At 35.1% G+C, this 27,110-nt stretch overlaps 1 protein-coding gene across 6 annotated transcripts in view; it reads left to right on the forward strand.

Annotated features, from left to right (window-relative positions):
• The window catches only part of PTPRN2 (protein tyrosine phosphatase receptor type N2), a 1,470,018-nt gene that overhangs the window by 725,440 nt on the left and 717,468 nt on the right, over positions 1 to 27,110 (forward strand). For all 6 annotated transcript variants that reach the window (XM_074267305.1, XM_074267309.1, XM_074267307.1 and 3 more), the window contains one exon: positions 21,602 to 21,681. In XM_074267305.1, the coding sequence (XP_074123406.1) occupies positions 21,602 to 21,681 (80 nt within the window). The remainder of the gene's footprint in view (positions 1 to 21,601; positions 21,682 to 27,110) is intronic.

Genomic DNA, 27,110 nt, shown 5'->3' on the forward strand with positions numbered 1-27,110 from the left:
TACCTCTCTTCCTTCCTTCCTTCCTTTCTCCCTCTCTTCCTCCCTCTCTTCCTTCCTTCCTTCCTTCTTCGCTCCTTCCCTTCCTTTCTTTCTCCCTCCCTTCCTTTCTCCCTCTCTTCCTCCTTCCTTTACTTCCTCCCTCCTTCCCTCCCTTCCTTCCTTCCTCTCTCCCTCTCTTCTTTCCTTTCTTCCTCCCTTCTTTCCTCTCTTCCTCCCTCTTTTTCTCCCTTCCTCCATTCTTTCCTCTCTCTCTCCCTTCCTTCCTTCTTCCATTCCTCCTTCATTCCTTCTGTTCTTCTTTCCTCCATCCTTCCCTCCCTCCCTTCCTCCCTTTCTCCCTTCCTCCATTCCTTTCTCCCTCCTTCTCTTCTGTCTTCTTCTATTTCTCTCTGTGTATTTTTGTCTGTTTCTTTTTTCTCTCCTCTGTTTGTCCCTCTCTTTTTGTCTTTGCCTGCCCCTCCCCGTCCCCCTCTCTCGTTTTTCTGTCTTCCTTATCTTTTTTCTTTCCCTTTATCCCTCTTTCTCTCCATCTCTCTATATCCTTTTTTCTTTATTCTTTCTTTATCCTTTCCTCTCCAGCTCACAGCCTTTTTTTCAATCTGTGTGTACCCTAGGGATTTTCTTCTCTTCTGTGCATAGGAGGCAGGGGTTGAAGAGATGCTTAATCCTCTCAGAAATGGTCTGATTCTGTTAGCATGGAACTTCTGTATGAACGTCCTCTGCTTGGTATAATTTACACATTTCCGTGCTGAAGGGGACCCACTTATGTAATCACATATAAAAAGTGAAAGCAGTACTTTGACAGTTTAAGGGATGCTAAGTTGCTCCTCAAACACACAAATAAAAAAAGGATCTCTAAGTTGGGCTATCAAAAGGGCCACTACTAAGCAAGCAACTTGGAAATGTGACCTGGAGCTGAGGATTTGAATCTGCTGTTACTTTGTTTACCCATTGGACTGATTACATTTGACTTAATTAGTACTTCATGGAATACCTTAGAAAGAATACCTCCCGGAACATTCCAGGATATCTCCAAGGTTACCCCAGAATTCCAGAAAAGTCTCTTAATAACTCTTCAAGCTGTTATTTTGCATGTTTGCTATCTGTGTATTGTTACTTTTATGGATAGTTGTACTAAAATTGATCTCAAAAACGAAACAAACTCACATAGTCACACTCGCCTCACTTACCTTAAACAGTTTTTTCTTTGGATGTCTAGATCTAACAAGACAAGCGATAAGTTAATTGGAACAATGCTGAAAAATTCAATAATTCTAAAATCCCATTATTTCAGTGATTTGAGATTTCCAGAGAAAAATAACCTGATAATTTCAAAACAGCTCCTATTTTCCTCCCCTAAAACAAAACAAAACTACAAACAAAACCCAATACTCCTCCCTCTGACTTTCCTACTTTTTATTATTGTCACTATTCTCTCAGTTTAATCATTCAACAAGTCCTGTAGCTTCTGACTTAAAATTGTTTGAATCTAGGACTTTTCTGCTATTCCTGCTATTGCCACACTATTTACATTTCTTTAAAACTTCTATCATAGTTTGCCAGGAAATCTTGCTTTAATACTGTTTTCCTCAATTTCATTCCATGAACTTTTGTTTGGGGTAATTCTAGGTACCATCTGAAAACAGTTGTAATTTGTTGTTTGTTTTCAAAGAGGACCATGACATCAAAGATTTGTTGCCATGATGTACAAGTGAATTGGACATGAGTAAGGGAGGGCTATGCAAGCTCAGTTGCCTCACTTTCCCCTTCAGAGCCATCTGGGTCCAATGGCAAGATATAGGTGAGGAAAACCAGAGATGGCCTTAGATGCAGTGGGAGACCTTGATCTTTTTAAAGGAAAGTCTTTAATATGTCTTAGTGTGACTGAGGCAACACCTATTCTATCATTAAGGCTAGCTAAGAAATAAGGCAGAGAATGAGCTCTTTAAAAAAGAAATTCATTCTGGGAGGGCAAGACCATCAGGGTTTCTGGTCAAACATCCACTCTGAAATGATCAGACCCCCAAAAAAGACCAAGTAGTGGAAAGAAGACTGGACTTGGAGTGTAAAGACTTGAGTTTAATCCCAGTTTTTCCATTTAGCAACTGGTTGATTTTTGGAGAAAAAAAATTTAACCTTCCAGGAACTTGAGTTCTTCATCTGTAGAATGAGAGGTTGGAACAGGCAAAAATGCAACACCCTATCCATATTTAGATCTATATCTGATGAACTCATGAACATGTAATAAGTAGTTCAGCTAGAGTGATAACTATGTTAATGATGCATTTATTTTATTTACCAGGGATGGCCATGTAGATAGCAAATACTCCTAAAACACCAAAAAGAGCTCAATACTAGAATTTCATCTCTGCATTGGTCCTATTAAATGAGCCAATGAACAGTATTGTGTTTAGGCTTAGGTGAGACACATTCAGATGGAAAAATGAAAATCATAACAGTTATATTAAAATCTAACTTTCTTATTTTGTAAGTATATTTTGCTTTTTATTGTTAGGTCCTATCTGACTCTTCCTGACCCGATTTTAGATTTTCTTGGAAGGAAAACAATGGTTTACCATTTCCTTCTCCAGTTCACTTTAATGATGAGGAATCTGAGGTAAAATGGGTTAAGTGGTTTGTTGAGGGTCACGCAGCCAGTGAGTATTTGAGGTCAGATTTGAACTTGGGAAGAAGAGTCTTTCTGATTTCAAATACAACGCTCTATCCCCATAACACCTAGCTGCCCATAAAACAAATATAGTCTAACATAAAAATAGCTTTCTACATATACTCACAATATGGAACTGGGTATAGTGATTGTACTTTCTGTGCATTTTTCCATGTGACTATGTCTACACCTAAGCTTAAAAATACTGTTCAATGATTCATTTAATAGAATCAGTGTAGAGATAAAATGTTAGTAATGATTTCTTTTTGGTGCTTCAGGAGCTCAGTCCCCTTGGACAAGGTCCAAGACTAACTTACCTCATACTGAGTTCCACCTCATAGCAAATGGTGTTCTAGCCAGGCTCCACTGTATTTCATATGTTTTGGAGATCATTGTTCTTAATTGCCCATTAATGCTCTCTCACAGAAGCATTAAATGAGAATAGTGAATGTGGATGTATTACTTCAGTCCTAGGTGTAGTAAGCACAGAATGGTGTGTATGTACCTCAAGGCGTTTGTTCGAGCCTGCTGAACATTCACAAAAACAATTATCTCCACAACTACCAAATTTACTTGGCTTGATTTTCTGGAACATTACTAATGGGTTTGTTTATTTTTTAACACTATAAATGCATGAGCACACACGCACGAATAAACACAACAAAAGGAAGCGTATGCACACAAATAAATGTACCATATACATATGTGTATATTCACAAACATGAATATTCCCCTACAATTAATGTCATAACCTGCTCACGTGGGATTGGTTTATTGTGAAAATGGTGCTCTGACCAATGAAGATTATACCTCAAAGAAAAGATAGAATTATGGAGAGACCCATCACATCACTTCCCTGAGCTTTGTATCAGTCTCCTTTTTGCTTCACACTGGCACTTGTTTCTCAAATTTTTTTCCACTAGGGGGTATGGTAGACTGCAACTGTATTCCACTGCAAACTGGTGTGTAATAAAGTAACAGGGGAGAATACAGACCAGAGAGAAACTGCTTTTATAGGGATTGAAATCCTGTCATTCATCAACATCATTTTGACCCAGGTTTTGCAAGTGATGTGGACACCAGTCCAGCCATCAGGTAGCTTGCCTGCCAGCTGGGCCATCATCTTGTTAATAAGCAGGACAAAACAAGACTGAAACCCCACTAGCCTAGGAAGCAATTTGAGAATTCTTCTTATTCCCCCACCCTGTCTCAGCCCCAGGGTCCTGTCTGCTGTATTTAATGGATGACTTGAGGCTTTGGGCAGGGTGAAGTTGGGGGTTTGGGTGCCAGTGTCATTACCTCAACAATCAGCCTTCGAGTTATTTCTGTACAAACACTGTAATTACTTCATCTCTTGTAAACAGAATCGAAAGCTGAGGCACATAAGGGTAACAATTTGCAATATGCTGCAAATGTCTTTGTAGGGGGAATAGACGATGACTTTATAGCTGAAGGCAACATTATTGAAATAAGAAAAAAAATTACCAGCAGAAGTTCTGACATCCAACAGAGGGGGTAATTAGTCTGTAAATTTCCAGTAATATATTTAGGAGATCATTAAAGGAGACGTTCCACTTTGCACAGGGATTGTTCCTTATGTGCTGCTCACCAAACTAGATTTTGCTTACCTTTGCTGGAAAAGGAAAAAAAAAATCAGCCAAAGCACAATCAGCAAGGATTAGGAGAGGGGATGGAGAATGAGGATGATTGTAGTGACAGGACTGAAAAAAAAATAAAAATACTCCAACTACTCATTACCACTGTCTCTACAACTGTCTGATATTCCTTCTTAGAATTATAATTGAAGGTAAATGTAAAACCACATATCACTTTTTAAATTTAGGTTCTAGCAGAGGAGACTCAAACTTTCTTCTCATTGTTTTGTTTGATAAACCAAGCTGGTCAGCCTTTTCCTCCTCTGCCGTATTTCATCCTTCCAGCATGACAAATGTGATTGTGATGTAACTTAACCGTTAAGGATGGAGAACATGCCATAAATGGTGACATCTCCAGGGCTTAGAGGAAGCTGTTTGTTTGCACCAAACCAGCTGTAAACAACTATGCCATTGGAGTACACTTCTCTATTTAGTGATGTAAAGACAAATGCAGTTAATATTAGCTTGGCTCCAGAGTACTTGGCAGCCTCGTTTGGAAGGAAAAAAAAAAAAAAAAAGAAGGAAAAAGCTAATCCCATCTTGATCCCTGCTAACTAATTTTGAGTTCTTTTGTCATGAATGTTGTAGGCTTATTTGTACAGCTTACGCCCCTTTCACAGACTGAGTCACCCATTAGAGAAGTCTTAAAAATATTTATCAAATAAATTCTCGTTTTATTTAGGGGTCTGACACATTCCAGCTGAAGATATGCAGCGCGGGAGTCCCTGGGGTTCAGTCACTCTCTCTGAAATGTTTATTTATTGAGTGTTTTATGCTAGGAAGCCCCTGGTGAGATAGCTTTTTTCCCCCCTCTTTTATGAGCTTCTTGGCACGAGCAGCTCCTGTGCATCCAGCTGAAATGCCATCGGGGAAAAGTCAGAGGGCAAGTGTTGGCACTTTGTGAAGGGGGTGGCCGTCAGATGTTTGGGTGACTGTTTGGAAAGGAACGTGGAATATTATCATTGGTTGTGTCCCTGGGTAGTTTCTGAGTCTCTGACTTTCCTCATTCTTACTCATTCTCCCTGTAGGTTCCATCTCATGCTCCCCCTTCTTTCCTTCCTTTCTCCCTTTTAGCATAGTTTCACATTCAGAGAAAGATAATTGACAGTGTATTAAAATTAGAGATTGAGCTGAAGAAAGTAGAGAACCAGAAAGGGCTTCTGGGAGACCAACTGCTTCTTTTAAGGGTTGATGAAACTGAGGCTAAGAGCAATGAATAGACTCACCCCATTATTTAGAGACAGAGCTGGAACTAAAGCCTTGCTCTCGAGATGTCTTAGCTGGAGCACTTAGCATCCACCTTTCCTCTAAAAAAAGACCATAGGCTTGACCATCCCTTCAGTTTTTTCCACCTCATCACGACTTTCCATGCTCTTCACTTGGCTTCAGAGGGCAGGGAGACAGAGGAAAGTAGTGGGATGGTCTCAGAAATCTGAGAAAGGCAGTTTGAATTATATCTATAAGTGAGACGGCAGATTTCAGCTTAAGAAATAGAATGCAGGGTACTATCCTCCACAACCATCATGCACACCAAGAGTATACACTACCAATTTATATTATGTCATTAAAGTTCAGTTATAGCCAACTCTTGATAACCCTGTTTGGGATTTTTCTTGGTAAAAATACTGGGGTTTACCATTTCCTTTCTATTTTACAGATGAAAAAATGTTTGATTTCCCCAGGGTCATACTTAGTATCTAAATCTGGATTTGAACTCAGGTCCACTGTGTAACATATGGCCTCTATTATATTACATTATATTATAATAGCATATTATATATACAAAATGCTTTTTGGGTCTGTTCTTTCTCCTAAGTCATGATCTAATCACCATCTGAATATTTTAGTTGAAATAACTATATTATGAAATAACCTATTCCACTTTTGTACAAGTCCAAGAGGACTTCTTTTTCTCTTCTGTTTAAATCTGCCTTGCTGCCATTATTCTTAGTTCTGTTCCCTGGGCAAAACAGGCTTGATTCTTTTTTTGTATGGCAGCCATTTAAATGCTTGAAAGCAGTTATGAAATCCCTTCTAAATCTTCTAGGCTAAACTTCCTCAAGTACTTCATCTAATCTGTACATGGAATTATATCTCTTTGTTTTAGTTTATGAATGGGTCTTTGCAATCATAGTTGACCTCAACTGGACATGCTTTAGCGCCTTTCCTAGAATGTGTTATGTTGTGCTTGTTCAAAGTGGTATCTAGAACAGCAAGCCCCAGCTATCATAAAAAACAGTACAGAGAACTGTAGGATTATCATATCTTTTGTTCTGAATATTGTATTGCTTTTAAAGTAGCCTAAGATCTATTTTTTAAATAAAAAATTTAGGGGGAGCTATCATGACATTGTTGACTTCGGTACTGTAGGATAGATTTTCCAATTTTCCTTAGATCTACTAAGCCTTCATCTACACCAGCAGCTCTCAAAGTACAATCCACAAATATCTGAGAAGGCCTTTTCTGGAAATTGGAGAGGTCAAAGCCACTTTTACATTTAACTTCTCATTCGTGATTTCTGGTTTCTGAATACCTTGAAGACAGAATTTTTGTTAGAAAATCATGTTCTTTTTTCCAGTGTCACAGTGCGTTGTGATTATGCAAGTAAATGTTTCATACTTGATGGAAGTGTGGGTACTGACATAGTTTGTTCTCTGATCAGACCTGTGGTTGAAAAATCCATCACCATGCAGACAACATGATGAGCCTCCTTAAATTTGTCTAGGATAGTCCTCCAACAACAAGTATGTGGTCTACACTCATAGCCTTACTAGCTTCAGAGAAAATTAAAAAATTTGTAATCTCTTGGCATAGGCTTTGAGAAACTCAAGGCCAGGATGAGATAGTTGAGTAGGGCTTTGCTGGGGAATAGACAATGAAACCTGTATTAAAGTCATATTGTGGTAATTTGCATTTTCTGTTTAGGCTTTGGGGCTTACCTTTTTTGATAGATATTATCACGCTTCAGTGAGTGATTTCATTGAGTATGGTTGACTCATTATTTGATGATTGTGAATTTTTTTGCAAGTAGAAGAATCTTTCTTAATAAGACTATTTGTAGTATTAGATCATGGTCATAGAAGATTAAAAGGATAAATGAGTGGGTCAAAAATGGACGGGGCCAGGAAATCTCTGGAAATTATGAATATTCAAAGCAGGATTTGAATGTATATCTTTCTGCCTTCAAGCCTAGCATCCATATGGTGGTCTTTTTAATATAATGGATCAAAACATTTAATTGAGAGATGGCAAATTTTCATTAAATGGACTGTTAAATTAATGACCCTTCTTTATAAGATTCTTCTTGTCTATGGGATGGGGATGAATAGTTTACAGATTTCTGGTCAAAATTTTCCTATTTCACTGATGATAAACTGATTCGGGTTAATGAGTCTTTAAATCATCAGTCATTCACATTTTATTTTGAATTACTTTTTTAAAAAATGAATTCTCTTCAGGTTTAAAATGTATCTGCTAAATGGACCAGGAGATCTGCTTAAGGATTAGGATTCCTGATGAATAAACAGTGGGGAAATTGAAGTTTCCAGGTAGTAAGACAAAAAGAGGTGAAAACTTCCTTTTGGCAAGTGTTGAATTCATTGCATTCCAAGTAAACCAGAAATGTAACATATATATGCAGGGAAGTGTGATCATTTGGGAACTACTACTACAATCCTCTCACAGCAGCTGAATTAGAGGTTTTCCTTTACAATTGAAATTGCCCCCTGGGCTTACAATCTCCTCTACCTAACCCCTGTCTCTTTTAGACACTTAATCTGAACTGATATATGGAAATATTCAAGGGTTTTTTCCACTAAATAACCAGACATAAATGATATCATTGAAAGGGAAAAAATAACATCTACCAAAAATCCAAAAAGTGAGGTTAAATTAAAGCAAAGAGTTCTCATCTGTTCTCCAAGTCTGGGGCTGTATACAAGGTAAGATTATGTCCTGAACTGCAGTACCACATGATACAGGGTGGTACTGCAGCAGAATATGGGTTCAAGCTGACTTCAGCAGAAAAAAAAAGCTTCCAGTAGTGACATCCTGCAAACAAATTATAGACATATTTAACAACTAGGGTAAAGAAAAAAATAACAATAAGACAACATGCCACAATTTTTGAGATGCATTTAAAAGTGAATCCTCAAAAGAAAAAAAAGTGTTTTTCTGAAAGAATATATTAAAAAGTATAAAAAGAGAGGGTAGTTGAACTATGTACCCAATATTAAATTTTAATCTTCAAATTAACAAAATCAAAATAGTTATAAAAGAAGAAATCATGAAAGTTAGAAGAAAAAAATATAAAATGGAAGGAAAAAGACCAAAGAAGTGATAAAATTAAAATCTTCTTTTTGAAAAAAAGTAAAAAAAAATCTGCCCCAGTGATACCATTATTAGTTTTTTTTTAACTCATAAAGATAAAAGGAAGAGGGAAAAATCCCTATAGAAAAATATTTGTTGTATTTTATTTTTTTTGTTGGCAAACAATTTGAGCTTAAAAACATTCCCATCAATAGAGAAATGACTGAACAAATTATGTTATGTAAATGTGATGAAATACTATTTGCTGTAAAAAATGTTGAAGAAAATAGTTCCAGACAAATCTGGGAAGACTTGTGTAAAAAGTGAAATGATCGGAACTAATAAAACAATGTATATAATAACAATAATATTGTAAAAACAATTTTGAAAGACTGAATAATTGTGATCAATATCATAATGATCTGCAATTCCATAGGACTCATGATAAAGCAGTTCATTTAACTCCTAGCAGAGAGGTAATGGACAAAGTGAATATTGATGTGTCTGTGCATTTGACCTAGCTAATGCAGCAAACCATGTTCTTTCATTCTGTATATTTGTTAGAAGGATTTTGTTTATTTTTAATTTAGTTTTTCTTTTTATTTTCATTGGGGTAGAATAATGGAAGGGAGAGATAGAGTTTTGTTAAATGGGAAAAAACATAAAATAAGCTAAAAGATAAAAAAAAAATAAAAATAAAAGATAAAAAATTTTCAGTAAATTTTAAATAGTGGGAGAATTAATACCTATGTCAGTGATAATGAATAATGATGGGTTTTCCTTTAAGTACAATCCCTTTTCCACACCAGTCACACCAGTTTCTTTTTTATATGATCACAATACAGTCAAATTATACTTACATCCTCTAAGTATGTCCCCAACAAAGATATAATTCTCAGGAGGTAAACATATCATTTTCCCATATAGGAATTTTTCATTCCCTTTTTACATTTTTATGCTTCTCTTGAGATCTGTATTTAAAGATCAAATTTTCTGTTCAGCTCTGGTCTTTTCATCAAAAATAAATGAAAATTTTCTATTTCATTGAATGTCCATTTTCTCTCTGCTAGTTAATGCTTAATTTTTCAGGATAATTGATTCTTGGCTTCAGTCCAAATTCCTTTGCCCTCCAAAATATCATATTCCAGAACCTTTGAGACTGTGAAGTGTAAGCTGTTAGGTCCTGGATAATCCTGTGGATCTTCAATATTTCAATTGTTTCTTTTTGGCTGCTTGCCATATTTTCTTCTTGATCTAATAATTCTGAAATATAGGTACAATATTCCTTGAAGTTTCATTTTGGAGTCTCAGGAGGTAATCAGTGGATTTTTTTAGTGGCTATTTTACCCTAGGACATTAAAGAAAATTTTCTTTGATGATTTCTTGAAAGATGTTGTCTAGGCTCTTTTTTTTTCATCATGATTTTCAGGTAGTCCAGTAATTATGGTCCTATTTTCTAGGCTAGTTGTTTTGCCAATGAGTATTTTACAATTTTTTATATAGTTTTCATTTTTTTTTGTTTTTGTTTGACTGATTCTTGATGTCTCATTGGGTCATTCACTTCCATTTGTTCAATTTTAATTTTTAGTGAATTATTTTCTTCAATCAGTTTTTCTACCTACTTTTTTTACATTTGACCAATTGAATTTTTTTTTTTTGCTGAGGCAATTGGGTTTAAGTGACTTACCCAGGATCACATAGTTAGAAAGTGGTAAGTGTCTGAAGCCAGATTTGAACTCAGGTCCTCCTGACTTCAAGGATGGTGATCTATCTTCTGTGCCACCTAGCTGCCCCTGCCAATTGATTTTTTAAACAAGTTTTGTTCATTGGATTTTTTTTCCATTTCACCAATTTTATTTTTTAGGGAATTTTTCTTTTCATTTTGTTTCCATTCAACCAATTCTATTTTTAAGGAATTACTTTTGTTTTCCATTTTGCCAAATCTATTTTTAAGGAGATATTTTATTCAGACAGTTTCTATGTTTCCTTTTACAAAGTTCTCATTTCCCCATTTTTCTTCGAATTCTCTTTTAAGATTATTTTTGAATTTTCCCAAGAGAGCCTTTTGAGTTGGAAGTTTCATCTAAAGTTATTTTTCCTTTAGCATCCTCAGGGTTTGAGGTCTGTTCTTCCCTATCTCCATAATAACTGTCTATGATCAGAACTCTTTTTGCTTTTTTGTTCACTTTTAAAGTGGTCTGCTCTTAGAGTAAAGGGGAAGTTTCCCCAAACTCCCTCTCTAGGCTTTATCCTACCCTGGGGCCAGTGTTACCAGCTTCCTTCCTGTGCTGGGTAGACATGGCCAAAAGCTGCTTATTAGTCTGCAATTTGAGGGTTCACTATTTACATAGTTGCCCTGGAGGTCTCACACTAATCTGCCAATCCACTCACTAGTTTATGAATCAGGACAGAGTAGTCAATGCTTCTGTATTTTGGCTAAGATTCTCCCAATAGATTCTCCCACCTTTCCACCCTGGGATGCACCTGCTCTGAGCTGCCTCCTCCCCACCATCCCTCTTGTGCCTCACTAAGACAGCCCTTTCCTGAAGTTCTTCCAAAATATTTTTTTTTTGTTGGAAATTTGTTACACTCCAAATATTTGTGGGTTCTGTCATTCCAGTACCTATTCAGAGACTTAATCTGGTGTTGATTCTTTTCCAGCAAAAATATTCTGGCAATTTAGGTTTCCTACAAAAACAAAAAATACACTGTAGGGATCGAAGGAGGAGTTGGACACAGTGCAACAGGAAGTAAACAAGCAATAAAGCTTGAGACCCCTAGAAATGGGTCTGCTGTGAAGTAGTAGGGACCTCATGGGCAGGAACTTTGGTTGCATTGAGATCTGTATCATTAACAGGAGGGTCTCCTTCTCCAATAGTTCTGTACATGTGACCTCATAGACCCTATTTAAGCTGTGGGGAGGAGGAAGTCACCCTCTTTGACCCGGTGTTCACTGGGAGTCAGCAGGAGGTCAGCTAGACAGGATGTGGACATGTGAATAAAAGACTTTAAGCTTGAACATGATGGTTCTAGAGTGCTCTAAACTGTTTAAGCCATCGTTCTTATGAAATGATGGCCAGAGATCTCTGAAGACCTCAGACAGAGGTAAGCTTGGTAAAATTGGTTTAAGCAGTGCAAAAGACAGTGATCAGAGATTTCTCTGAGGGCCTGAGATTTAGGAGAGACTGGCAGCAGTGAATGTAGAGTGAACATTAACAAGGAAGGGTATTCACAAAAGTAGTAAATGTCTTTAGTTGGCATTTACAATACACAAGTTAATTGAACAGAAAAAAATAACATCTTAAGCTACTTGTTTTCAGAGAATAAAACTGAACAAGATATAAAAAATGTTGGGGAATCTCAGATCCATTAAATGTTAATGTCACCATTTAAAGAGTAATTAATACTTATACTGTAACAAATTATTATCAATGATTGAGGAAGAAAGCTATAACATATCCATTATTAGACAAAAGTTATCCTAATTTGAATAAGGGAGAGATAAGGCAGCGGAAATGACTTTTACACTGATATCACTAGTTAATATTAATGAAAATTTTTAAAATAAAATTTTAGTTGGAGACAGCACAGAATCCAAGGACAGTGCAGACACTGAATGGAGGTGCAGACTCCATGTGGCAGAGAATATTCAGGGAAGAATCTTTAGGAATCTACAGCAGTGTTGGCCACTCTGGCCTGGTTGCAAGCAGTATATCAGCAGAGAAGTTATAAAACATACAACACAAAGGTAAAGGTAAGTAGTGAAGCCTCCAAATGCCAAAATCTCACAAAACCTGGCCATGGCCATGGAGCACCAGGAGTAAGTCAGCACATACCCAGCGCAGCCATAGCTGCTTATAGAAGAAGCTACTGCATGTAGAGGAAGCTTGGAAACTCACTCCTGCCCAAAAAGCAGACCTTAACATTTTTTTTAATGAGTAAAAAAGTAAGGAGAACTTTGATGATAGACAGCTTTTATGGTGAAAGAAAACAGATTTCAAACCCTGAGAAGATTAAAGGCAAGATTGTCTCCAGATGAAGCATCAAAAGGTAAAATAATCTGGTCCCCATCACACAAGGCTCTTTTAGAAGAAATTAAAAAGTATCTTTATATAAACTCTGAAAATATTTTTACATCCAAAGGATCCGATAAAGGCCTCATTTCTAAAATATGTAGAGAATTGACTTAAATTTATAATAGTTCAAGCCATTCTCTAATTAATAAATGGCCAACGGAAAGGAACATACAATTTTCAGATGAAGAAATTGAAACTCTTTGTAGTGACATGAAAAGGTGCTCCAAATTACTATTGCTCAGAGAAATGTAAATTAAGACAACTCTGAGATACTACTACACACCTGTCAGATTGGCTAAGATGACAGGAAATAATAATGACCAATGTTGGAGGGGAGTGGGAAAACTGGGACACTGATACATTGTTGGTGGACCTATGAATAGATCCAGCTATTCTGGAGAGCAATTTGGAACTATGCTCAAAAAAGTTATCAAACTATGCATACCTTTTGACCCAGCAGTGTTTCTACTGGTATTATATCCCAAAGAGATCTTAAAGGAGGGAAAGGGACCCACATGTGCAAAAATGTTTGGTGGCAGCCCTCTTTGAAATGGCAAGAAACTGGAAACTGAGTGGATGCCCATCAATTGGCTAATGGCTGAGGAAACTGTGGTATATGACTGTTATGGAATATTATTGTACTGTAAGAAATGCACAATAAGATTATTTCAGAGAGGTTTGGTGAGACCTACATAAACTGATGTTAAGAAATAAGCAGAAAAAAAAAAAAGAAAAAGAAATAAGCAGAAACAGGGGATCATTATATATGGCAATAACAAGACTGTACAACGATCAATTCTGATGGATGTGGCTCTCTTCAACAATGAGAGGATCTAAATCAGTTCCAATTGATCTGTAATGAACAGAACCAGCTACACCCAAAGAAAGAACACTGGGAAATGAATATGAACCACAACATAACATTTCCACTCTTTCTATTATTGTTTTCTTGCATTTTTGTTCTTTCTTCTCGGGTTATTTTTATCTTCTTTCTAAATCCGATCTTTCTTGTGCAACAAGATAACTGTGTAAATATATATACATATATTGTATTTAACATATACTTAACATATTTGAAATGTATGGGACTATCTGCCATCTAGGGGAGGGGATGGAGGAAAGGAGGGAAAAAGTTGAAGCAGAAGTTTTTGCAAGGGTCAATGTTGGAAAATTACCCATGCATATGTTTTGTATATAAAAAGCTATAATAAAAAAAGAAAGAAAAATAGATTCCCAGATATTTCCCCAAATATTTTATACTATCAACAATTATTTTAAATGGAATTTCTCTTTGTATCTCTTGTTGTTGGATTTTGTTAGTGATGAATAAAAAAGCTAATGATTTATGTGGATTTGTTTTGCATCCTGCAACTTTGCTAAACTTGTGAATTATTTCTAATAGTTTTTTAGTTGATTCTCTAAGTATACCATCATATCATCTTCAAAGAATGATAATTTGGTTTTCTTATTACCTGCTCTAATTCCTTTAATCTCTTTTTCTTTTCTTATTGCCAAGGCTAGAATTTCCAATACAATATTGAATTGTAACAGTGATAGTGGGCAACCTTGTTTCATCACTGTTATTATTGGGAATGGTTCCAATTTATTCCCATTACATATGATGCTTGCTGATGGTTTTAAATAGATGCTACTGACTATTTTAAGGAAAAGTCCATTTGTTCTTTTTCTAGCTTTTTTTAGTTGCAAGTCCAATTCACTGATCTTCTCTTTCTCCATTTTATGCAAGTAAGCATCTAGTTATATAAAATTTCCCTTTATTACCTCTTTGGCTACATACCACAAAATTCCTAGTGTTTTTAATTGGTATGGATGTTGGATTTTATCAAGTGTTTTTCTGCATATATTAAGATAATCACACGTTTTTTGTTAGTTTGGTTAATTACATAGTCAATTATGACAATAGTTTTCCTAATATTGAACCAGTCCTGCATTCCTGGTACAAATCCTACTTGGTCATGGTGTAATATCTAAAGCAGGGGTTCTCAAACTACAGCCTACGGGTTATGGCAAATGGGCTGAGGAGCGGAGACAGTGTGAGTTTTTGTTTTTACTATAGTCCGACCCTCCAACAGTCTGAGGGACAGTGAACTGGCCCCTATTTTAAAAGTTTGAGGACCACTAAAAAAGAATGACTTTCTGTAATCTCTTTGCTAATATTTTATTTAAGATTTTTGCATCATTATTCATTAGGGAAATTGGTTTATAATGTTTTTTTCTGTTTTAATCCTACCTGGTTTAGGTATCAGTACCATGTCTGTGTCATAAAAGGAATTTGTTAGGAGTCTTTCTTTCCATATTTTTTAAAAGTATTTTAAATAGTATTGGAGTTAATTGTTCTTTACATGTTTGGTGGAATTCACATGTAAATCCATTCTGCCCTGGAGAGTTTTTCTTAGAGAGTTGATTTTTAATACCTTGATCTATTTCTTTTTCTAAAATGGGACTATTTAAGTAATTTATTTCCTCTTCTGTTAATCTGGGCAATCTATATTTTTTTAGATATTCCTCCATTTCACTTAGGTTATCAAATTGGGCAAAGTAACTCCTAATTATTGTTCTAATTTCCTCTTCATTGGTGGAAAGTTCTCCCTTTTCTTTTTTTGAAACTAACAATTTTGATTTTCCTCTTTCCTTTTTTAAATCAAATTAACTTAAGATTTATCTGTTTTGTAGGTTTTTTCATAAAACCAACTCAGCTTTATTTATTAATTCAATAGTTTGTATTTTTTTTTACTTTCAATTTTATTAATCTCTCCTTTTATTTTTGTTTGGTATTTGATTGGGGTTTTTAAATTTGTTCTTTTTCTAGCTTTTTTAGTTGCGAGCTCAATTCATTGATCTTCTCTTTCTCCATTTTATGCAAGTAAGCATCTAGATATATAAAATTTCCCTTTATTACCTCTTTGGGTACATACCACACATTTTGGTACATTGTCTCATTATTGTCATTCTCTTGTATCTATGATTTGCTGTTTCACCCATTCATTTTTTTAGGACAAGATTATTTAGTTCCAATTAGATTTTGGTTTATTTTCCTCTGACTTTCTATTGAATATAATTTTTATTGCATCATAATCTGAAAAAAATGCATTTACTGTTTCTGCCTTTCTGCATTTGATTTTGGGGTCTTTATGTCCTGATATATAGTCAATTTTTTGTATAGGTTCCATGAACTATCAAGAAGAAAGTGTATTCCTTTCTGTCTCCATTCAATTTTCTCCAAAGATCTATCATGCCTAACTTTTCTAGTATTCTATTTACCTCCCTAATTTCATTCTTATTTATTTTGTGGTTCAATTTATCTACTTCTGACAGAACAAGGTTGAGATCTCTCACTATTATAGTTTTGCTGTCTATTTCTTCTAGTAGCTTTCTTAACTTCTCCTTTAGGAATTTAGATGCTATATCATTTGGTGCGTATGTGTTTAGTATTGATATTGCTTCATTATCTACAGTACTCTTTAGCAAGATATAGTTTCCTTCCTTATCTCTTTTATTTAGATCAATTTTTGCTTTTGTTTGATCTGAATTCAAGGCTACCACTGTTTTTTTTTTTTTTGTTGTTGTTGTTGTTGTTGTTGTTTTTTACTTTATCTGAAGCATAATAGATTTTCCTCTAGGCTTTTACCTTTACTTGGTATGTATCACTCTGTTTTAAATGTGTTTCTTGTAAACAACATATTGTAGGGTTCTGGCTTTTAATCCAATATGCTATCTGCTTCTGTTTATGGGAGGGTATACCCCATTTACATTTACAGTTACAACTACTAATTCTATATTCCCCCCATCTTATTTACCCCAAATTATACTTTTCTTTTTCCTTTTCCCATTCCCCTTCTCCCCAGTATTTTACTTATGAGCATCACTTGCCATAAGCAACTCTCCTTCTTTAAAACCCCTCTCCCTTACTTTATACCTTTCCCTTACTATTTCTCTTTTCCCTTTTATTGGGAAAATCCTACCCCTTCCCTTTTACTCTTTCCCTTCCCACTTTCTTGTAAAGTGAAATAAGTTTCTCTGTGTAACCGAATATGTGTTTCTCTTTTTGATCCAAATCTGATGAGATTAAGATTCACACAAGGTTCATCCCCCTCCCTTCTTTACTTCAATTATGATAGGTTTTCTTTGCCTTTTTGTGAGATGGAATTTCCCTCATTTTACCTCCACTTTCCCTTTATTCTGGTATAATCTCCTTTCTACCACTAGTTTCTTTTTAAAATTATAATAGTAAATCAAATTATACCTACACTATCTGTGTATACCTATAACAGAGATACAGTTTTCAAGAATTCTTATTACCATTTATGCTTCTCTTGAGATCTATATTTGGAAATCAAATTTTTTGTCTAGCTCTAGTCTTTTCATCAGAAATAAATGGAATTCACCTGTTTCATTGAATGTCCCTCTTTTTCTCTGAAAGAAAATACTCATTTTAGTGGAGTAGTTTATTCTTGGCTGTATTCTAAGTTTCTTTGCCTTTTGGAATATCTGATTCCAGGTCCTTCAGTTCTTTAAGGTGGAAGCTGCTAGGTCCTAGGTAATCCTTATTGTAGCTCTTTGGTATTTGGTGTTTTTTTTTTTTTTTTCTGGCTACCTACAATATTTTTTCCTTGGTCTGATAGTTCTGAAATTTATCCCTTGGAGTTTTAATTTTGGTGTCTCTTTCAGGAAGTGTTTGGTGAATTCTTTCAATGGATATTTTACCTTCTGATTCTATAACATCAGGGCAGTTCTTTTTGATGATTTCCTGAAAAATAATGCCTGCCTAGACATTTTTTCATCATGGTTTTCAGGAAGTCCAATAATCCTTAAATCATTTTCTCCTAGATCTGTTTTTCAAGTCAGTGGTTTTCCCAAGTAGATATTTTATATTTTCTTCTATTTTTTTCATTCTTTGGTTTTGCTTGATTGATTCTTGCTGTCTCATTGAGTCATTCATTTCCATTTATTCAGTTCTGATTTTTAGTGAATTATTCTCTTCATTTACTTTTTAAGCTTCTTTTTGTATTTGTCCAATTACATTTTTTAATGAGTTGTTTTGTTTTCTGGATTTTTTTCCATTTCACAAATTCTGTTTTTAAGGAGTTATTTTCTTTTTCCAGTTCACAAATTCTGTTTTTCAGGAGGTTGTTTTCTTTTTCCATTTCACAAATTCTGTTTTTTTAGGGAGTTGTTTTCTTTTTCCATTTTGTCAACTCTATTTTTAAGGAGTTATATGCTTCCATTTCACTAAGTCTATTTTGTAATGAATTTTCTTCAGATAATTTCTGTTTTTTTGTTTGTTTGTTTGTTTGTTTTGTTTTGTTTTTGTCTTCCAAACTCTATTTCAAAGTTCTCATTTCCTTTCCCCATTTTTCTTCCAACTCTCTTTTTTTTATTAATAGTTTTTATTTACCAGATGTGTTCATGGGTAATTTTACAACATTGACAATTGCCAAACCTTTTGTTCTAATTTTTCCCCTTCCCTCCACAGATGGCATGTTGACCAATACATGTTATATATGTTAAAATATAAATTAAATACAATATTCTTATACATGTCTAAACAGTTGTTTTGCTGTACAAAAAGAATCGAACTTTGAAATAGTGTTTTCCAACTCTCTCAAGATTTTTTATTATTTCTTCTAGGAGAGTCAGTGCGATGGGGACCAATTTATCCATTTTGGGGGCTTCATCTGGAGACAACCTGCTTTTAGTCTCCTTAGGGTTTGAAATCTGTTCTGTTTCACCATAAAAACTATCTATAGTCACAGTTCTTTTTGCTTTTTACTCATTTTTTTTAAAAAAGTTGAGATCTGCTTTTAGGGCAAGGGAGATTGCCCAAGCTTCCTCTACAAGCACAGCAGTACCCTGGTTGATTTCAGGTATTGGGTAGGCATGGCCAAGTCTTGTGGAATTCTGGTGTTTCAGGGTCCTCTATTTACCTTTTGTGTTTGTGTTAGATATTATATAACTTCTTTGTTGATCTACTAGATTGCATACAGGGCAGAGTATCCAACACTGCTGTAGATTCCTTCCTGTAGATTCTCTGGGATGTGGAGCCCCCAACACCCTGGGTCTGCACTACACTTGGTGTCTGTGCTCAGCCTGCTTGCACTTGGCCCACCTCCTTCCATGCCCAATTGAAACAGATCTTTTCTGGAGAGCTTAGAAAGTATCTTCTGCTGGTAATTTGTTGCACTCCCAATATTTGTGGATTCTGCCAGTCAGAATTAATTCAGAGGCTGGATTTGCAAATTATTCTGAAGGTCATGGGGGAAGGTCAGAAAGAAACATGTGTCTTCTGAGCCATCTTGGCTCTATCCCCAACTTAAGTAATTTAAAAAGAGAATTTAAAAACATTACAGTAGAAGGTCTTTGCTTTTCTCTACGTTTCTAATATTTTGGACAACTCTTTTAAAATACTAAGTAATAAGTGCTTGTTGACACTGGCTATTAACTGACATGTACAAATTTAACTGAAGTAGAAAAGGTGATATGTTCATAACACAATGAAGAGTATATTGTGAAGTGTATATTGATGAATGTTTCATAATAAATTAGTCTAGGAATTTTGGGACCAAATTTGGGAGGATGTTGGAAATCAGAAGAAGCTGGTCTGGTGTAGTGAAGTAGATTTTAATTCAGAGGATATGATCATGAATTTCATTCTCCATAAATAATCTTCCCTATTTGTGGGGTTCTATTTCTCCTCTTATAAAATGAGATGGCTGATCTGGGTAACTTAGAGTTTATTTGAATTCTGAATCTTTCAACCTAGTGCTACCACAATGATTTTTCTAAATTGTATGTTTGAACATATCATCCTTCTATGGATGAGTGGATGCATGTATGTATGTATTTTTAAATTTATTTTATTTTCAGTACATGGAATAAAACAAGTATTTCCATAACATGGCATAATTAAAAAAAGAGGATTGCACATGAAACTTCAGATTGCACATGTAAAACATGTAATTCTCTTCAAATGTCATGTATGTTTCTTTTAAAAAAATTTTTTTCTTCCCTCCCTGCCTGTCCCTTGCCCTAGAGATGGCTACTTGTAATAAGTAGGTCATCTTCCTATATTCTAATTTTCTTGAACTCTATTCCCTTCCACCCATTCTACAGTACATAGAATTTGATTCCTTCTTCATGTAGTTCAATCAATATGCTTTCCTTTACAATGCATGTACTTCAGTGCTCTTATCTTTTAAAAAAAAATTCAAATCAACCCCAGTAACCCAATGATAACAAGTAAATGTTCATGCAAGTTTAAGGGGGAAATTGTGACAGAAGCAGATTTATGCTTTTAAATTCCTAAAGGATTATAATAAACAATTGCACTCTTTTAAAAAATCAACAAAAACAATAAAAGAAAATTTCCAGAAGTCTTAGGTTTATTTGTATGTTATTCTTCATAGATGATCTTCCTTCTCCTGTGTCCATTGTCTTTTTCACTTGCTATCCTCCATGCTCGGAAAACAGGTTTCCTTACCTCTTCCTCCTATAATACCCATATTCCTTCAAGATTCAGCTACTATACCACCCTTTTTATTTTGCCTTTAGTAGTCTACCCAGATCCTAAATCCTTTCCTCTAATATTGCCTTTCTGTAATGTTTCTTGTATATATTTATCTTATATGTATATATATATACATATATATATTTACATGTCTCCCCACTTAAAGTATGATGTCTTTGAGGGTAAGCTTTTTGCCTTTCCATGGTGGTTAGTGCACATAAACAAAGTCTGATAAATGCTTAGGGGTGAATTGGTTGATTCTGTATATTTTAGGGTGATGGCATGGGCAATAGCTACTACTTTTTCCCTTGTGTCCCTAGGAGCCATAATGTGAAGCAAAATCTGAGACTTTATTGGCTATGAGTTTTACCCAATATAACAACTCATGTTCTAAAGTAGGTGTTTCCAAACTTTTTCTATTTGGGAAATGTCCTTTATTTTTCTGAAGTCATATTGCTGACAGGACTCTATGGCAAATGAAGACAGCAAATAATGCTATTGGTGGGAACTGATGATGAGAGTCATAGTGATGGTAAATCATCTACATCAGTAGACATTGTAATTGACATGTAAGAAATTTTCTCTATGGTATTGCTCAATTCTTTGATTATAGACATATTTCTCCATCGCAGATTGATCTACAAAGCTAGAAATCTATGTTTTCAGTCAGGGAAACTAAATAACTTCTTAAAAAGGAAGGTTTAGGTCCTTTAGCCCTGGTCTATTTTTAAAGTCTGGTCCTGAATCCCTAGTTGTCTCTGATTTAGGATAACATAACATTCTACTATATTTGTTTCTGAAGCTTGTGGGGTCCTGGCCTAAAGTGGCCTAGAGAAGTAAGTGTTCAACATGATGTTTAGGGAATTCATATCTATTTGGTTCTTTCTGACCAGCATTCATTCTGCCTGTTTGTTCTCTTCATGTTATGTAGAAGTCCTAATGACTTTGGGTAAATTGTATTTTGTAGTTGTGTGTTTTTTTAAGACTCCAATTGTTTATCATAATCCCTTGGGAACTTAAAAGCTGAAATCTGTTTCTGTGACAATTTTCCCCTCAATCTTGCACGAACATTTGCTTGTTATCATTGGGTTACTGGGGTTGATTTGAATATATTTTTCAAAGATAAGAGCACTGAAGCATGTGCTTTGTAAAGGAAAACATATTGATTGAATTACATGAAGAGGGGACCAAAGAATAATGCTGTCTATGAAATACAAAACCCAGGGGAGGTCAGATTGGGGGTCTAGCAGAGGCCTTGGACATTTTCCATTTAATATGTCAATGTTTTTTCATCTGGCTTTCATAGGAAAAGAGCATTATGTTAGAGGGCTCAATGATGAACTTTTTGTTTTTAAATGATCTCTTCCAGTGTGCTGGGACCAGCAGTGACCTTCAAAGTGAGCTCCAGTTTCCAAAACATGACAACTGCAGATGTTGCAAAGGCAGCAGGTAAGTCCATTTTTGATGTACATACAAACACATGCGCCAGTGGAGAGGATGGTGAGTCATAAAAACAGGCCCCATGGAAAAGGCACACTTTCCTTGGGCAGATTGACATTTAATGAAGGAGACAGTTGAAGGGTTAGTGGCACTGAGGGCAAATTGAAGTGTAACATCCCTGAGTCAATTAAAACTGCCTGAGACTTCATTGTTTGCAGAGGGACTGGATTAAACAGAGAAATGTGGACATGGTCTCAGATAGAAGAGAAAAGACCACAGAGCTGTTCTGTCTGAGGGAGAAAACGACAAGCTTTTTACAAGCTAGGATTTGGCATCCTTGGTAACCCTGGTGTTAAAGAATGAATGTGAACTTATGTTGAGGCCATTTGTTCTGGACAAGACAGGAAGAAAAGCGGCTTTCTTTTATCCATCTATTATATAGGCATGTTCTATGATCTGGAAGACTTAAGATAAACACAGTCAGTAACCATAAGTAAATGGTTTGACTGTATGGACCACAGAGAGGAGACTATTGTTATGGTCCACTTAATTGTGCAGTCTTATTTACTCTCTGATGTGACTTGAGTTTGCCTTAATTATACAGTCACTGCCTCCTCATTGAAGATACAGAAATATTACCATTAGTAGAATTCTTAGGGAATAGTGTGTTGGGGTTAATTTGGGTTCCAGATTAATTTTTAATTAAATGCGCCTTTTTGTTTCAATCTTCATTGTTAGAAATCTTTATAAAATAATATATTGCTCCTCTTTTCTGCCTTAGTAAATAGAATATTGTGTGAATAACTAAACACTTGATGACTAAGGTCCATTCAAAGATTTGGATCATTACAGTTATAATACTTGTATTTGTTCCTAGCATACAATTCTAGATGCCATATAAAGTTGTTTTAGAATCTGTCAGATGAACTTAGTATGTTTTTATGTAGTTATTACTCTGCATAGCAGTGATATTAAATTAGGATTCGGTTTTCTTAGTTCCAAGGTAAGGAAGGTCTTGCTTTATTTCCAAAGTAACATTTTGAGGTCAGATTGACAAATTCTGTTAACAAATACAACCTACTATAGTAATGAATTTTTACAAAAGACTAAAACATTAGCCTAAAGTGTCTTGATGGCCACTGAATTTTTAGTCTTTTAGTGATGTTCCTCTATACTCTTAGGAATTCCCATCCTCTGATCATAGAGATTTTTTTTGGACAGAGTGACAATTCAGGAAATTTGGTTTAACAAGATAGAGTTCTCTCTGTCTGTTTGCCTGTCTCTTTCATTCTGTCTCTTTGTCTGTTTCTCTGTTTCTGTTTTTCTCTTTGTATCTCCATCTCTCTTTGTCCCTCTTGTCCCACACAAAACACAGAGACAAATAATTTTATAGCTATTATTCAGGTTAGTATTTCAGACATCAATCTCTCAGCTAAGAAAATCATCACTGGTAAGGTTTTATGTCATATGTTAATCAGGCTATATGTAATAAATATGGCATAGTATCTGGTGTATAATATTAAAGCAATCCAGCTTAAAAGAAGGAAGTAAACCATTCCTGAAATCTCTTTGCCCCTGAAAGGACTTCTCTGATTATTTGTGTTTGTGACTTGTAAGTACTCCTGGCCTCATTCTTTCCTTTTCCTTCGTCTATCGTACAGATTCGTCAACTTCAGACATCATCCATGAATTGTCTGTTGTTGCTCTTGCTTTTTACAAGGACCAAAAATAGTTAGCAATCTGCTGATTTCAGAAATGCATTCACAATTGCTCACAAAGGGATAATTCACCAGAGTACTGGGAATTTAGCTTAGAAGTCTGTTGTTGTTGCTTAGTTGTTTTTTAGTCACGTCTAATTCTTTGTGACCCCATTTAGAGTTTTCTTGGCAAAGATTCTAGAATGTTTTACTATTTCCTTTTCCAGATCATTTTTACACATGAGGAAACTGAGGCAAAAAGGGTTAACTGTGCCCAAGGTCACATAACTAGTAAGTGTCAGAGTTAGATTTGAACTTGGAGATGAGTCTTCCTGACTCCGACTTTCTGTCCACTATGCAACCTATCTGCCTCAGCTTTGAATTTTGTCTTCCCAAATTAACATTATTCAACTGGATCGAGTCCTGGGTCTGAAATCAAGGTGATCTGAGCTCAAATACAGTCTCAGACACTTACTAGATAAATGAACCTAGGCAAGTTACTTAATCTCTATTTGTCTCAACTGTAAAATGGAGCTGATAACAGCATCCACTCTTCAAGATTGTTATGAGAATCAAATGAAATCATATATTTTTAAAGCATTTATATTGGCCAACCATATAATAGCCACTATATAAATGTTTATTCCTATCTCCTTCCTTCCATCTCCTCTCTCACTTTGGCTTAAAGATAAAAATGGAATAGTGTATCTCTTGTTATTATTCTGCACTCATTATCAATGACTTTTGTGAGTTTTATTTCATTGCAGAGTTATTTAAGGAAAGATATTAAAGCCACAGAACAAAGACATAATGATATGAAATATGTATCATGTTTAGACTTCATATAAATAGTTTTCTAAGTATTAATAATCTACTTTTTTAGTCCATTAGTAGTCATTGATGTACTTGTATGTTTGTTTTGATTTTGGTTTTTTGTTTTATTTTGGTTTTGGTATAGACAAAGTTAGAATAGTAAATATAAAATGCACTTATAAATTTCTTAAATTAAGAAATTTAAGAAGTACAATTTAATAACTTAATTCTGAAATAAAAATAATTGGATACATTTTAGTATTATTTTAGCATAGGTTACATTTAATATCCTTTAAAGTAAAGAATTATGACAAACTCTGAGCTACATTTTTTTGGTTGACACTACCACCCTCCCTGATACCTAGTTGTCTTTTACTATTTCTTCTTCTTTACCTTCATTTAATGATTAATCAAGTCCTACTAATTTTATTCCCCAAATACCCCTTGCATTTTTTCTCTTCTTATTTATGCTGCTTCCATCCTTGTTCAGAAGGTCAACATTTCTAAGAGCTTCGACGCCTCTGCCTCAATTTTATTGCTTCTACTCTATTCTATACAGAAATGCCAGTGTCATCTTGTTATTGTTTAGTCATTTCTGAGTCTTCATGACCTCATTTGAGCTTTTCTTGACAGAAATCCTGAAATGGTTTATCATTTCCTTTTCCAGGTCATTTACAGATGAAGAAATTGAGGTAAAAATGGTTGAGGCTGTGTCTGAGGCTGGCTTTGAACTCAGTTTCTTGATTCCAAGTCTGGGACTCTATCCAGTGTAAATTTAGGATCACAAATTTAGTGATGGAAGGAATCTGTAAGAAAGCTCCTTCTCTGCTGGTCCAGATGCAGCTTTACAGATAAGAGTCATTTGGGGCATTGATAGGGCAAGTGATATGTCCCAGGTATGTGTCAGAGGCAAGACTTGAACACAGATCTTTCTGCCTGGGAGATCAGTTCCCTATCTCCTATCCCATGATCTTACTATCCATAGTTTTGCCATGAGGAAATCGAGAACTAGAGAGGCTAATAGAAAAACTTGAGGTTATAAAGATAATTAAAGGCAGAGCTGGGATTTGAACTCTGATCTGTAAACTTTACATTTAGCATTGCTACTGTTGAATCACAGTGTCCCTTCATATTATTCTCCTCCTTAAAAACTTTCTGCCCATCATCTGCTTTGTGTCCCAGGCAATCTTGATTAATAATAACAATAACATTTATAGAGGCTTAATATGTGTCAGGCATGGTGCTTAGTGCTTTATAGATATTATCTCATTTGATCCTCTCCACAAATGATAACTGAGCCTTTCAGTATTCACCCAGATCTTACTTTATGCCTGAACTGGACAATCCTTCCTCAATGTCACCTTTTGTTATTTTCCTTTTCTTTCAAAGATTATTTCAGATGCTGAATGAAGTCTTTTTATCATCCCCTCAGCTGAAACCTCTCTTTTCAAAGTTTTCCTTCATCTTTGGTATGGGTCTACATCTCTATTTTGTACATATTTCACCTGAAATTTGCAGATTTGTGTATGTGGTCTATCCTCCCATCCAAAAACAATGGGCACTTTTAAAAAAAATCATTGTTTCCCCTAGCATCTTCCACAGTGCTCTGCACACAGTTGACCTTTACTAAATGCTTGTTGAGTTAAAGGATTTAATCTTCTAACTATAAAGATAGAATACTATCTTCCTAGGCCAGTACAGAATCTCTTTGGGGACAGTTTTTGACAACATGAAAGAAAACAATGTGTCTTTCATTAAATGGTGGGCTATCCCAAAGGGAGGCAGGCTTCATCACTCTGTTGGTAAAGAAGTAAATTAAGCTAGAAAGAATTGTTATTTTCAGTCTCAGAAGACCAGATAAAGCTTGAGGTAGGGTAGGAGCACCTTAACTATTGGTTATCAAAAGCACAGACATACTTTAGATGGAAGGTGGTGGTATTGTCTGTAAATGTTATCAGGGTTATTTAAAAAAATTAATAGACCCTTATATAGAAATTACTTCTGAGATTATGCTTTTCCCGTATGTTTAAGCTGTCTTAAATCCTCCTGAAATGTTTACAGTTGGATCACCCCAAGGGGCTTAATGGGCCCTATGCTGGGGATAGCTTTTATTATTGGTAATGAAGGGAGACTGATATTCTAGCTATGGCATTAAAAGTGCAATTTTTTTTTTGCTAATTTCATATAAAATGGCATAAAACTTCCAGTTCTAACCATATGTTTAATACCATATAAACTCTCCTCAAATATCATTGAGTATTTATTTTGAATAACAAATTCAGTATTTTATTATGGAACAGAATCTCTTCGTTTTACCAGACAATTTTTTGTCAGGGCATTCTGCCTAATTTATGACCTTGAATTTGAGTATAAAGTATTAAAAATATTAAAGAATAGACATATATTGCTTAATAGCAATTTACTGTATTGCATATTCATTTATTTTTAATGGCAAAGATAGCTTTTAATCTTTGCTGTCAAGGCATGTAGTCAAATTGAACAGAACTGAAATTGATATATTTGGGAATTCCTTTTCATTTTAATGTTATTTTAAGGTACAAATAGCAAACTATCAGCTCCAACATTCTTCCTTTCTGTGTAAATACAGTTGGCCATATTTTAGGAGCATATGCAATTCCCCCACATCATATAACATGTACATATATGTGTGTGTGGTGTATATTCCAAATTTTATATGTTAGGATACCTATTATAGCAGCAAGATAGTTCAGTGGATAGTGTGGCAGACCTGAAATCACAAAGACCAGGGTTCAAATCCAGTCTCAAACACATTAGCTATATGATCCTGAGAAAGTCCCTTAATCGCTATCTGTCTTAGTTTCCTCATTTGTAAAATGGGGATAATAATAACATCTAATTCCTAGAGTTGTTACGAAAATTGACTAATAATATTTATAAGACACTAAG

This window comes from Sminthopsis crassicaudata, chromosome 5, assembly GCF_048593235.1.
Source record: "Sminthopsis crassicaudata isolate SCR6 chromosome 5, ASM4859323v1, whole genome shotgun sequence".
NCBI lineage: Eukaryota > Metazoa > Chordata > Mammalia > Dasyuromorphia > Dasyuridae > Sminthopsis > Sminthopsis crassicaudata.